Here is a 14,498-nt window from a genome sequence, read left to right on the forward strand (position 1 = left end):
TTGGCATGAGTAAGAGTTTTGCAGAACTGAGCCTTAAGCTTCTGTGGGAGGGAAGGGTTGAGAGAGAACTAAGTCTCTTGCAGATCAGCAGTCCTCCCTCTTATTGGCTAAAGGAAAAGTATTCCTAAGGTGCTCAGTCCTTAGCCTGAAGTGTGATCTAAGGTGGAGCATTACAGGTGCAGAGCGCTCCAGAAGATGAGAGGAGGACTGGGAAGATTTCTCATGCTAACAGTCCACTGGCAGTTTCAGAAAATGCAGTGGAAACAATCATAAATGGCACAAAAGAGAAATCAAGAGAGGAGTGTTTAACAAGTAGTCTCTGTTCTCCATTTTCAGTTCTGTATCAGCTATGGTGTCCTCCCTATGTTTCCTAGTTGTCAACTGTGTAAACAAAGTCTGAGTTTCCATCTTGGAGACTTACATTTTCACGTTCTTGACAGGCCACGTGGATCCAAGAGAGGATGACCTGCAGTCAGCCTTCCGGGAAACGCAGGAGGAGGCAGGTCTTCAGGCCAGTCAGCTCACCCTTGTGCAGGGGTACAAGAAAGAACTGCACTACCCTGCCCGTGGCAAACCCAAAACTGTTGTTTACTGGCTGGCAGAGGTGAAGAATTGTACAGAAATCAAGCTCTCAGAGGAGCACCAAGCTCTCTGCTGGCTGAAGCTGGAAGATGCTTGCAAATTTGCAGAATATGAGGACATGCAAGCAATGCTGAAAGATGTGCATCAGTTTCTCTGCTCCAAGGAATAAATACTTCTGTGAAGGATAAGGGGGCTTTTTGAAGAACATGTCCTGATTATAATTTTGGCCTGAGCCTAAGTTATTGGCTACGGACTGTTTCTCACAATCTAGGGGCTCGCCCGGGATCCAGTCACCTACCGGGGAGCCCCACCGCCGCAGCAGCAGGAAGGCATGCCCCGCTGATTTCAGTGGTCCTGTGCATCGATGGTGGAGGTTCTGCAGAGAGCTGACAAAGGGCCTGAAACTGATTAAAAAGGCAGGATCCATGAAGTACTGGGGAAGGGAAGAAGGTAGGCACTCCATGTTTGAGAACTGATCCGGTAACTCTGTGCACAGACCAAGTGTGAGAAACACTCTGTAGCCAATAACATAGGCTCAGGCAAGGATCTCAGTGAAGTAGTAATTTATTCGCGATTGCAATGGCGGGCGTCCCACAAGCAGGAGCGCGCCTACTAGTCACACAGTACGGTTTATATACTTTATTGCTCGATGACCGGGACCCTCCCCTGTTTCCCCATTGACTGGGTAGTCCAGGTTCACAACCTATCTGATGCTTCACAGACAATGCCTGGCCTTCAGTTGCCAGCATGTTAAGTTTCAAATTTCTTTTGACTTTTTTACTGTTTGAAGTGGTAATGTTTCTTCACTTATCTGACTTGACTTAACACCGTGATTTTTGCCTAATTGCTCTAAGGAGTCTGGTTGTCTGCATTTTACAAGGTCGCCTGCTAAATTTTCTTATCACTGCAAGCATATCTCAATACTACATTCCTTCCCTCTAAACGATGTAACTGCAAAAACAACATTTTTATTCCCACAATTCCCCCCTTTTCCTCTTTATAAATTGTTGATTTTTGCAAAACTTTTATCTAAGCTGTAATTTGGTAGATATCTTCCTCTTCTTCACTTTCTTTGCTTTCCATCGCTAATATCATCACCTTGTTATAAATTAGTTTGGTAAAAATCATTCCTGACACATCGTGGGTAAGGTAGACCGAATTTTAATTTATTTGAGCAATTCAGCAAGCAGCGATAAATAAAACAGCGCTGGGCGGCCGGGGAGTCTCCTGCTCCGCCAACGGCGTGCACCCCTAAGCCCACCAGAGTCTCGATTTATAGTCTTGTGGTTCCGGGTTTTTAGTGGCACATCCTGGTGTCTTCTTACACTGCAAGGCCTGTTACTAGGGGGTCTTCGTCAGTCCTCTGGTGGTCGTGAGGATGAAGATCGTCGTCTTCCTCTGCGTTGGGGTCGTGACTTTGCTGCTGATATGTGTGTTCCCACGCGGGGGGGAATGCCATTGTGCCCTTTTTTGGAGCTGGTTTCTACTGCAATTGTTAACTTAACAGGAAATTCCTATACTTGTTTTTTTCCTTCAACAGGATATTGGGGGTATAAGCAGTTAATCGTTGAAAACCTTCCCATCAGCAATATTTAATGAACAAACAAGGCTTTACCCATTACAACCCCCCCTTTTTCTCTGTATCATTTTGTTCATTAAATCTATTTAGTTCTAATTGACTCAGGATTAATGTTTCCTCTAGTAGGGGTCTATCATTTATCGATTCATACTTTGTCCTCATAAGCATCAGGTGAGCAGCCTCCAGTCTCCCTTTAACAATAGGTAGGACTTTGTTAAGGATACAAGGACCAAACGTTAGTCCTAGGGTTAATAAAATCAGCGGGCCAGCTATTGTTGACAACAGAGTGGTGAGCCACAGCGAGTGATTATACCAGGACTCGTACCAGCTTTGTTGGGCCTCCTGCTCTCTTTTTCTCTTTTCCAATCCTTCTCTAAGTTTGGTCATGGTATCTCTCACAATTCCAGTATGGTCAGCATATACACAGCATTCCTCCTTGAGTGCAGCACACAACCCTCCTTGTTGTAAATACAATAAATCTAGTCCTCTGCGATTCTGTAATACCCCTTCAGATAACGATCTTATAGATTTTTCTAAAGCACTGATAGATTTTTCAATTCTGGCTAAATCTTCATCCACAGCCGCTCTCAGAGAGGTGATCTCTTTTCCTTGTTTGATTAACGAGGCAACCCCTGTGCCTACCCCTGCACCCCCCCAAATTATTAGGGTAGCCACTGTCAGTGTGGAAATTGGTTCCCGTTTTGTCAAATGGTGTTCTTGATTGATCTGATTGTCATACATGAAACTCTCTGGGTGGTAGAGTATCTTTGGGATGATTATTACTTGAACACAGAATTCTACAGACTCATCGAACAAGTCCAGGGATAGACAAGGGGTAACTCCCGTCTTTGAGCATACCCACCTAGCATTCTCTGCAGGTAATAACCATTTCGCCGTTTTTTTTATACTTCCGACATTAGTTTGATTTGCACACAAGTGCATTTTATCGGGCGGGACTTGTCCCACGCATCTCCCCTTCCCAGTTACTTGGGTCATCGTTATGCCCTGACCCTCTTTCCCCCACGTACATTGCAAGGGATTGGATCCATTTACCCGCCGGGCCTTCTCATTGACCCCTACAGCTTCATAAAAGGGCGGCCTTACCCCGTAACAGAGCCAGCACCGCTCAGTCAGATTAGGGCTGGTGGCGTTTAACAGCTGGTAGCTTACCTGCATTAATTTCCACAGAGAATTTTTCCCATTGTCATTCTCGAGACTCTGGACAATAGGGTCATTATTAACAGTGACATTCCTGGTATTATTCTTGATACCCTCTCTATCCAAACTTGGGTTCAATACCGGGTTGGGTCCCATCGATTCAGGTTCCGGTGGTACAACCTCCTTTTTTATAAATATTAAACCTCCTCTATTGGCTCCAGGTTCCCAATATCTCACACCCCACGTTTTCCCTGTAAACCAGGCTGGGTCAGTTGGATTCGTTATATTAACATACAGTTGTTCACAATCTCCATAGGGCATCCAGATCCCTCCGCTCCAGTCTCGGCTCGGAGGCCTACATCCATAGGGTCCATATCCTACAGTTAGGAACTTATCCCTCCCCGCTCCAGGACTCCAATCTGAAGCAATTGTTTCACAACCCCAATAAGCACAATAGTAGGAGTTGGGATAATTGCAGTATCCCCTTCCTGGGTTCGAGCTAGGGCAGAAGTAGAAACCTATTTGGTTCAGACACGGACTTATGGGTGCCAGTGGACAAAGGGATGTGAAAAAACTGGGTGCACCCGCCGTAGTTACTTGTTTAATGATAGTTTGGTCCTCCCACCTAATTAAACTCCACCTAAAGGGCTGGTGCAAATATCCCCCGTCAGCTCCGGCTGGACAGGGGATATTCAGTAAGAGAGGTAGCACCAACATACACCAGAAGGGCAACGTCCATTTATAATTCTGGGGAGGTTGTTTCGAGTCACGGTGGGTACCAGGGCAGTTCATTCGGCCAGATCCCATTATCCAAAATAGAGGTGGGTACCACATAATCCGCCCCACCGTTGTACCCCTCTGCCTCGCCCGCCTACCTGGTTGCCTCAAGCAGCGGCGTTTACTTTCTTCACGGCAGCAAGGGTAATCTTCAGGGGCCTAGGTACCGACTTTCCTGTTCCGGCCACTCCCAGTCCCAGTTACTCACTCCTCCTTAGGCGCGTTACCCTACTGATGTATGGGGTTTGGCACATTAAGGAATTTCCCCTCCCCTACTTCCCAGTTCCCGTTTACAATGAACCTGTTTATTCCTTAGAGAGGGTTATGAGTCATATGATTGCGAATTTGCCCATCAGTCCCTTTTCGCAGGGTCAGCTTCAAATCACCAGGTCGGCTGGTTACTCTCCACCGCTCCTCCGGTATTGGTCCTTTAACTCGGCTGGCGTGAGTCCATCCTTTCTCGGCTGTCCGGATAGCTGTGTCTGTGGTAAGTAGAACAAGGTAGGGTCCTTCCCAACGAGGAGTTAAAGAGGCCTCTTTCCAGGATTTTATCAGAACCTGGTCTCCTGGTTTGATCCTGTGTATGGCCATCTCTAGAGGGGGGCGTTGTACCACTAATCCCTTTTCGCGCAGCTGCCTCCTCCTAATCATAAGTGGTACTACATATGATTGTATTTGGGACTCTTCCAGCTGAGGGTGATCAGTTGGGGAGCTCTAAATCATATGGCATCCCGTATAACATCTCAAAAGGGGAGATTCCTACATCTGCTCGGGGCTGGGTTCTTAGGTTTAGTAAAGCCAATGGAAGGCATTTTACCCATGAGGTTTTTGTTTCTATCATCAACTTGGTTAATTGTTTTTTTATTTTCCCATTCATCCTTTCTACCTTTCCCGAACTTTGTGGATGCCACGGGGTGTGATATTCCCATTTGGTCCCCAGAGAGGAGAGAGTGTTTCTGGCTAATTTTGAGACAAAATGCGGCCCCCTGTCGGAGTCTATTGCCTCGATCGATCCATATCGAGGGATTATGTTCTCCAACAGTATCTTTACCACCGTCTGAGCCGTAGCTCAGGCTACTGGAAAGGCTTCCACAAAATGAGTTAGGTGGTCAGCCATTACCAGTAAGTATTTATATCGTCCCACCTTTGGCAGCTCTGTGAAATCTATTTGAATTCTAGCAAATGGTCTATGGGCTAATTCTCTTCCCCCTAAAGGCCTCTCTCTTAGTTGTTGCTTATTTACTCTTTGGCAGATCATACATTCATTAACTATTCTCTTAGCGATATTGTATATACCAATACACATATACTTCGTAGCAAATTGGTCCACCAGCGCTTGAGTTCCCCAGTGAGTTTTTTCATGGAAGTTCTGCATAACCCTCAGGGCCAAAGATTTCGGGAGAACCTCTCGGCCATCAGGGAGTTCCCATTTACCTTCAGTTATTTCCTTCACACCCATTTGAGTTAATTTGTCTTTCTCTTGCACAGTGAAGCTGAGGATGAAATGTTGCTCCCCATGGAGATGGCAGTAGCTATATCGGGGGTTGTTACATCTACAGTGCACTGCCTCTGTTCCATAATCCTTCCAACAATCATAACAGGGGAACTCGGTTAAATCCTTCCCACAGGATGGGCAATCTTTCCGATTCTCCTTGGTATATATCATCATCAGCGCTGCCCTTTTGGCTTCCTGATCAGCTAGGTTGTTTCCCCTAACTAGTGGGTTCAATCCCTTTTGGTGTCCTCTCAAATGTACTACTGCTATTCCTATTGGCCCTCTCAAAGCCTGCAAAATTTCAGTGATCAATTCCTGATGAATCAATCCCTTACCTTGAGAGTTTATTAGGCCCCTTTCTTCCCAAATTTTTCCAAAAGTATTCACTACCCCAAAAGCATACTTGGAATCAGTATATATGGTTCCAATTTTACCTTTTAACATTTGTAGGGCCCTTAATACTGCATATAGTTTGCATGCTTGGGCCGACCAACTGGGACTCAGAGGTCCTGACTCTATTACAAAGAAGTTTTCTCCATTGATAATTGCATATCCTGACCTCCTTTTTCCCTCGACCACCCTTGACGAACCATCCACAAACAGCTTCTCCCCTTCGGCCAGTTCCTCCTCCTCTAGGTCTGGCCTAATTTTTGTCTGTTCTTCTATATTACGCAAGCAGTCGTGGGATATGTCTCCTTTTGGTTCCCCATATAAGAATTGCGCCGGGTTTTGTAGAGCTGTCGTTTCAAGCTCTAATTTAGGTGAGGAGATTAAGATGCCTTCATATTTCAGGAGCCGTGCATCAGTTATCCATTTGTCAGCCTTTTGCTGCAGGATCCCCCTTATATTGTGAGGTGACAATACTCTTAATTCGCCCCCAAAGGTGATTTTATGTGCTTCTTCCACCAAGAGCGCAGCCGCAACCACTGCCTGGAGACAGGTGGGCCATCCCCTACTCACGGGGTCTAAAAGTTTAGAAAGATATCCCACGGGTTTCTTTTTTCCCGCCCAGTCTTGAGTTAAGATCCCGAACGCTGTCCCCTCCTCTGTGTTAATAAATAGATAGAAGGGTCTCTTCACATCGGGTAAATTTAACACGGGAGCGTTCACTAAATCCATTTTTAAGTCTATCAGGCTTTGCTCATCGCTTTGGCTTCATTTCATTAATCCTTCCCCAACCAGTTTCTGATACAAAAACTTCACTTTGCTACTATAATTTTCAATCCATTGCCGACAATATCCTAACAATCCCAGCAGCTGCCTAACTTGTCTTTTGCTTTTTGGCGCTTGTAGTGACAAAATCCCATTTACTCGTTCGGGGTCTAGTTTCTTAGTGCCTTTACTTAGCCAATGTCCTAAATATTTCACCTCTTCCTCCATAAATTTTAATTTTGACTTTGATACTTTTAGTCCCTTTAAGCTCAAGAAGTTTAGTAGCTCGATACTTTCTGTCCTGACTGCCTCCTGACTCCTGCTAACAACAAATCATCCACATATTGGACTAAGGTTACTTCAGGATTCGGTTCATAGTTCTCTAATACTTGTTCTAATGCCTGACCAAATAGATTTGGTGATTCCGTGAATCCTTGGGGAAGCACAGTCCATCTTAATTGTTGTTTCCGATGGGTTGCAGGATCTTCCCACTCGAAAGCAAAATAATCCCTGCATTCCCTTTTTAAAGGACATGCCCAAAACGCATCTTTTAGGTCTATGACACTATACCATCTCTGCGCTGGGGACAGCTGGCTTAGCAAAGTATGTGGGTTAGCTACTACAGGAAATCTGGTTATTGTTCTTTTATTGACTTCTCTCAAATCTTGGACTAGCCGATAAGAGCCATCCGGTTTCCTGATAGGTAATATAGGAGTGTTATGAGGTGACATGCAAGGCTCCAGTAATCCCTGTTGTAGTAACCTCTTGATTACTGGGTGCAGCCCCTCCCTGCCTTCTTGAGACATTGGGTATTGTTTTACCCTGATAGGAGTCTCGGGATTCCTGATAGTGACTTCAAAGGGACTAATATTTAAGCGGCTTACTGATTCGGGGGAATACCACACCTCGGGATTTATTTTTGCCTCATCCTCTACTGTGAGGGCGTATAATTTAACTTCAATCCCTTTATTTTTCACCTCCAAATTAATTTTTAGCTTAATCATTAAGTCTCTTCCCAACAGCTTCTGGTACTAATAAAAAGGATCCTGTGCAACTTTGGGCTGGGGTCTCTATTTCCACCCCTTTTATTACTGAGACCCTAAAGGGCTCTCCTTTTGCTCCTATCACCTGTAATTTCTCCGAGGAAGGTTGACATCCCCGGAGTACCATTTGGACAGTCGATCTTTCTGCCAAAGAGTCCACAAGGAACTCCACTTCTTGATGCTGGGGACCTAACTTCAATTTTATCAAGGGCTCCGTTATACCAGAAGTCCCCAGCAGATGGAGCCCCTGACTCCCCTAATCTTCTTTAAACATTCGCTCGTCTTGTAAGCGTTTTCTGCAGTCCTTTTTCACATGTCCCTTCTTTTGGCAATAAAAGCATTCTATTTGTCTTAGATCCCTCTGATCCCTCTGGCTCCTCGGGGGTCTTTTTCGTAGTAGCGGAACACCCATCGGGCGACGGGGGAGCCCTTTTTGTCCTTCCCGGACCGCTGCCACTAGAATCCTGGCCTGCCTTTTATGAATCTCTTCTTCTCTGCGCGCATATACCTTCTGAGCTTCTCTCAGCAGTTCATCCATCCCTCTATCCTGCCAATCCTCTAATTTTTCTAATTTCCGCCTGATATCCCCCCATGATTTTGCCACAAATTGCGTTTTTAACAGGGCCTGTCCCACCGGTGTACCAGGGTCCAGTCCCGAATAAAGCTGGAGGTTCTTCCTTAATCTCTCCAGCCATTCTGTGGGAGTTTCATCCTTCTTCTGATATTCACTAAAGACCTTATTTATATTTTGTCCTCTAGGGACTGACTCCCTTATACCTTGTACAATAATAGTCCTTAAATCCTGCATATGACTCCTATCTTGTTCATTTTGGTTATTCCAGTTAGGCCTCTGTAGGGGCCATTTAAGGTCTCCCGCAGGACCCTGCTGGTGTTGCTGGTCCCATATTCGCATTCCAGCCCTCCGGATCATGTTCCTCTCTTCTGCAGTGAATAATATACCTAAAATGGCCTGGAGTTCTTCCCAGGTGTAAACATTAGGCCCCAAGAACTGGTCTACTCGCTCAGAGACTCCAAGAGGATCTTCTAATAGATTTCCCATTTCCTTCTTGAATTCTCTGACGTCTCCTGTATTTAAGGGGATGGAGATGTATCCCATGCTGGGTTGGGGCCCTCCCATTGCAATCTCTCTTAGGGGATATAGTCTACCCCCATCTTCTCGATTTCTAGTTTGGCTCCGAGTTACCCGTCTAGTACTCCGAGGGGTGTCCGTGGTCAAATCAGAATCAGTATGGTAATTCGGAGCCGTAGGGGGAGTTGGAGGTGGAGAAGGAGATAAATAAGGGGGGGGTGAAAGTGGGACTTCCTCCTCATTTCGTTCATTCCTTTTCCTCCCCCCTTTTTCTTTTAATGGGTACAAATTGGCTCGGGTCTCAGATCCTATCCATAAGTGTGCATACTCACTCTCCTCTAGGCTGAAAGGCTCCTTCGAATTCACATAAATGTTTAGGGCCTGACAGATCCAATCCTCAAGGGATCCAAACACTGGCCAATATAGGAGGTCTCTCCTAATTCGCTTCCCACCCCAAACTTCCATACAATAATGTATCATCTTAACTTTGTCCTTACCCCACCTAGAGGGGTAATCATTCCAATGTTTAATCATTAACCCTAACGGGCTTTCCGGTGGTATCGGGGGCAACCTAACCTTAGGTTCTGACCCACCCATGGGACCAGAAGACTTGCTCTTCTTCTGTCCCATCTTCCAGAGTGCCTTCACACACACACACTGTCTTCACCTCCCGTTCGTGGCCCAGTCCCTCGCGGGAGGTGGGAACCGCACTACCAGGGAGTCCGCACTTGCTTCGTCCTTGATTGGACGTCTCACACAGGCACACTCTGGGATTCCCAACCCCAACCGAACGGATAACCGGCCTATACTTACTCACTCCTGAGTCTTCGTTCGGAGCTTCGTGCACAAAGATTAAGGGGTTACCGGTTGTTTATTTACTTATCGCTGGAACTTTAGGTTCGTCGGTAGGGGTGCGTTGGCTTGGGGACCTCCAGACAGGGACCGCAGAATCAGCGGGGCGCGCCTCCCCTGGGAGGGATCCAGCCAAGCTACCACTATCCGAGTCACGGCACCAATTTGTTATAAATTAGTTTGGTAAAAATCATTCCCGACACATCGTGGGTAAGGTAGACCGAATTTTAATTTATTTGAGCAATTCAGCAAGCAGCGATAAGTAAAACAGCGCTGGGCGGCCGGGGAGTCTCCTGCTCCGCCAACGGCGTGCACCCCTAAGCCCACCAGAGTCTCGATTTATAGTCTTGTGGTTCCGGGTTTTTAGTGGCACATCCTGGTGTCTTCTTACACTGCAAGGCCTGTTACTAGGGGGTCTTCGTCAGTCCTCTGGTGGTCGTGAGGATGAAGATCGTCGTCTTCCTCTGCGTTGGGGTCGTGACTTTGCTGCTGATATGTGTGTTCCCACGCGGGGGGGAATGCCATTGTGCCCTTTTTTGGAGCTGGTTTCTACTGCAATTGTTAACTTAACAGGAAATTCCTATACTTGTTTTTTTCCTTCAACAGGATATTGGGGGTATAAGCAGTTAATCGTTGAAAACCTTCCCATCAGGAATATTTAATGAACAAACAAGGCTTTACCCATTACAACCTTATCTGAGTAAGGTGGTGGCTCCATGGCCATTTGTTTCAATAGTGCAGTTTCAATTAACCACTGCACTAGTCCTCTTACACAGGGGATAGTGCAACAACCGATGGCTGTCAAAACTCCTGCTACTACGATCAAGGATGTGAATATGGACACTACCATCCCTTTCCATTTACCAAACCAAGATTCCAACCGTCCGGTGATGGAAGTGTCTGTCCCTAAGTTTTCTGCCAATTCACTGGCAGGGGTGGTAAGCCCTTGCAATGCTCTAGTTACTGTGCCATCCAGGACAGTATTGTTGGGTATAAAAGTGCAACAGTGGTTGTTCAGTATCACACACACACACACCTTTCTCTGCGAGCATCACACCTGGGCTTTTCCCAAGCCATTTCCCTGGCTTTTCCCAAGCCATTTTGCTGGTGGCATCTAGTTGTTCAGCGATTCCTCTTATCGCATCCCTTGTATAATTTATGAATCTCTGCTGATTATAATAGATATAATTAATCCAATCCACGTTCTTATTGATCGTTACCCACCAGAACAGTGACTCAAACCCTGCAGCAATTTGATTCCTGGCTTCCTGTTCATCGGGAACTCCTCTAGGCACCCCAATAGAATCTATGTACGCGCTATCATCAAATGATACTCCTAAGCTTCTTTTACTTCTTCTGGGTATTTGTGATGTTTCTCTTTCAAATGCCAGGGTGAAGGGTATAGCTAATTGAACAAGTGCACAAGTGCCTCCCCAGTTAGATGGTAGGGTGGACCGTAAGATCTTCCCTCCACAGTACCACCAGAGATCTGCCCTGGGGATCTCAAGTCTTGAGCAGTTTCCCATCAAGTCCTCGGTAGCATTCAAGGTCCTCGTGCACAAGGCAAATTCTCCCAGATGCCGGGTAGCACTCACACCCTGCCGTGAGAGGCAAGCTGTATGGTTACCTATAGCTGTAGAGAATGCAGGGGGAACCCTGATATTGCTATCACGCAAGGAAGGGAATAGCAAAGAGAGAGACTTACAGGCCTCATTTCCCCAGGCAGTCTTTTCTTGGTAGAGTGCAATCATACATCGCATCCCCTGGGAGTCCTTGGTCCACCCCAATGGGCAGGGCACTATCTGGGCAATCGGTCATCCTGAGGCACAAGCATAGCAATTGCTATGTATGGTTGAGACTCTGGATGGTATATTTGACCCATTCTATCCAGGCATTCACATCCCCATACCCTGTCTCAATCTCAAATGTTTGACTAAGATCTTTTATTTCTTTAACTGTGACAACTGCCGCATTTCGAAGAGGGCCTCCTGTTTTCTCCTCGAGTTTCTCCCTCTCTTTGGTGGCAATAGAGGATGGTTCCCATACAGCTATTCTCAATCTGGCTGTTGGGTCTCTCTCCCAGTTACAACTTCTCCGAGACCTGAAGTATGGTTAGTAATGTAATCAGCCTGACTAATTGTTATAGTTATTGGATTACATTGTAGATGCTGAAAATTGGGCTGAACAGTTCCTTTAAATATGTTAATTTGTTTCTTTAACCTTATGAAGTCAACAGTTGAGGTGGGCATATGCGACCACCCTTTATGATTGGTCATCCACCATACATCAGTCCATGCTGGGCAAGAGGGTCCTTCAAACATCCTGCTAATCTTAGGTTCAGGACAGAGATATTTGTTCTCTCTGCTCAGTTGTCATTGGGCATTTAAATCTCCACAAGCTAACACCTCACAAGCATCAAACATGACGGACTGTGGTACATAAGCCTCTGTCACAGTCACCCATATTTTGACGGGGTATCCCGTCTTTGCTATTATCTGGTCATGCCTTTTCCAAGTTGCCAATTGACCAAGGCCTTCTCTGAGGCCTACAATCACTAGAAACAAAATTAATAGTGGATTTTTCCCTGTCATTTTTAACCCTTAGGTTTCCAAATAATTATCAATACAAAGAATAAGATATATGTACACTACTACTAGAACAAAAACCCCTTGGGAGCACTTCAATTCGCTATAGGCCAGTCCTTTCTCTCAATCGCAAGTCACACTCATTAGTTACCTGTGAAAATAAAAGGTTAGTTTACAATTGTAAGCTTTTATCCAGCTCAGAGTCCACTATGAGATTTTTCTATTCAATTTCAACTTCCAACAGGTCTTCTGTAGGAACAGCTTCCCAGGTACTAGGGTCGACGGATGCCTTCACTCGAGTATAGTGAGTCCAGCCTTTTTCCACAGTTCTTACAGCTGTTTCAGGCGTTAGTAATGGTCCTTCCCATTCAGGCCGGAGTTAATTCTTTCCAGGTCCGAATCAGGACCCAATTTCCTGGTTGATGGTGGGGGGGGTTTGAGCCAACAACCCACGGGTCCTGAGAGATGACGAGGAAGAGGACAACCCCAGAATACAGTTCTTAAGAAAACTCTCTTGTTTCGAATTGTGGTATCTCATCCCTTCTGCCCAGATAGGGCAATCCGAACAGCATCTCCTATGGTGAAATTCCCATATCGTTTCTTGGTGCTGTTTGAACCTGTAGGAGTGCTAAAGGTAAGCATTTTACCCAAGGAAGTTGGGTTTCTAACACTCATTTAGTTAATTGCTTCTTTAATGTCTGGTTCATTCACTCTACCTTCCCAGAAGAGGAGGGGTGCCAGGGGGTGTAAAAATCCCACTCAGTCTCTAAGGCCTGCATTAACCCTTGAAGTACTTGTGAAGTGAAATGACTTCCTTGATCTGAATCAATGTTTTCAGCTATCCCATATCTAGGGACTGTTTGCTCCAGTGATACCTTAGCCACCGTGTTTGCAGTGGCAGATACCGAGGGGAAAGCTTACACCCATCCAGTCACGTGGTCAATTAGGACAAACAAGTACTTAAGTCTCCCTTAGGTAACTCAGGGAGGTAAGGTAACTTACCTCCCTGAGGTTAGGTAACTCTCTCTTAGGTAACTCAGTAAAGTCTACCATGCCGGGTAGCACTCACACCCTGCCGTGAGAGGCAAGCTGTATGGTTACCTATAGCTGTAGAGAATGCAGGGGGAACCCTGATATTGCTATCACGCAAGGAAGGGAATAGCAAAGAGAGAGACTTACAGGCCTCATTTCCCCAGGCAGTCTTTTCTTGGTAGAGTGCAATCATACATCGCATCCCCTGGGAGTCCTTGGTCCACCCCAATGGGCAGGGCACTATCTGGGCAACCGGTCGTCCCGAGGCACAAGCATAGGAATTGCTACGGTTGAGACTCTGGACAGTATATTTGACCCATTCTATCCAGGCATTCACATCCCCATACCTTGTTTCAATCTTGTTTCAATATAATTGAAGGGGGAGGTTCTCACTACAGCGATGGCATTGTTGTGCTGAGATTCTTTCGTTAACCATCTGCAGTGCTTTATGAGCCTCCTGAGTGCATCGCCTTGGGGCATTAATATCAGTGTCTCCCTTTAATAATTCAAATAGAGGTGCCAATATCGAATTGTCTATCCCACACTGTACTCTAATCCAGTTTATATTCCCTAGTAATTTCTGTACGTCGTTCAGTGTCTTAACATCTGCATTAATGGATATCTGCTGTGTTTAAATGGTTTGCTGTAAAATCTTCCACCCCAGATACTTCCAAGGTGCTTGGGTCTGCACTTTTTCAGATGCAGTTTGGAGCCCTGCTGTCTGTAACGCTTGTTTTAAGGCAGGCAGTGCCTCTTGGACCTTATCACCGGATGGTCCAGCTAGTAGGATATCATCCATGTAGTGGTATATATGTATCTCCGGGAAGCATTGGCGTATTGGTTGGATAGCTTTTGCAACATAGGTTTGACACATAGTTGGGGAGTTTTTCATGCCCTGTGGTAGTACGGTCCAATGATATCGGTCCATAGGCTCCTCCCTATTGATCTTTGGCACCGAGAAGGCAAAACGAGGAGTGTCATCAGGATGCAAAGGAATTGTGAAAAAAACAATCTTTCAAGTCCATAACAACGATGTCTCAATTATGGGGTATCATTGTAGGTGAGGGTAATCCTGGCTGCAAGGAGCCCATGTCCTCGATCGCTGCGTTGATTCATCGCAAATCATGCAGTAATCTCCATTTCCTGCTCTTCT

At 45.8% G+C, this 14,498-nt stretch overlaps 1 protein-coding gene and 1 long non-coding RNA gene across 6 annotated transcripts in view; one reads left to right on the plus strand and one right to left on the minus strand.

The window, feature by feature from the left end:
- Nucleotides 1-2,261, plus strand: part of LOC308184831 (bis(5'-nucleosyl)-tetraphosphatase [asymmetrical]-like) — a 118,966-nt gene extending 116,705 nt beyond the window's left edge. For all 5 annotated transcript variants that reach the window (XM_080572411.1, XM_080572412.1, XM_080572413.1 and 2 more), the window contains one exon: nt 441-2,261. In XM_080572411.1, coding sequence (XP_080428537.1) covers nt 441-751 — 311 coding nt within the window. In that variant the 3' untranslated portion in view covers nt 752-2,261. The remainder of the gene's footprint in view (nt 1-440) is intronic.
- On the minus strand, nt 1,381-13,352 carry LOC308184922. The gene is made up of 2 exons (XR_013943041.1): nt 9,690-13,352; nt 1,381-4,578 (listed from the first exon to the last, which is right to left on the minus strand). It is a non-coding gene; the product is annotated as an uncharacterized lncRNA (long non-coding RNA).
- Nucleotides 13,353-14,498: the final 1,146 nt, after the last annotated feature.

The sequence above is a fragment of the Anser brachyrhynchus genome, assembly GCF_964034855.1.
Source record: "Anser brachyrhynchus genome assembly, chromosome: W".
NCBI lineage: Eukaryota > Metazoa > Chordata > Aves > Anseriformes > Anatidae > Anser > Anser brachyrhynchus.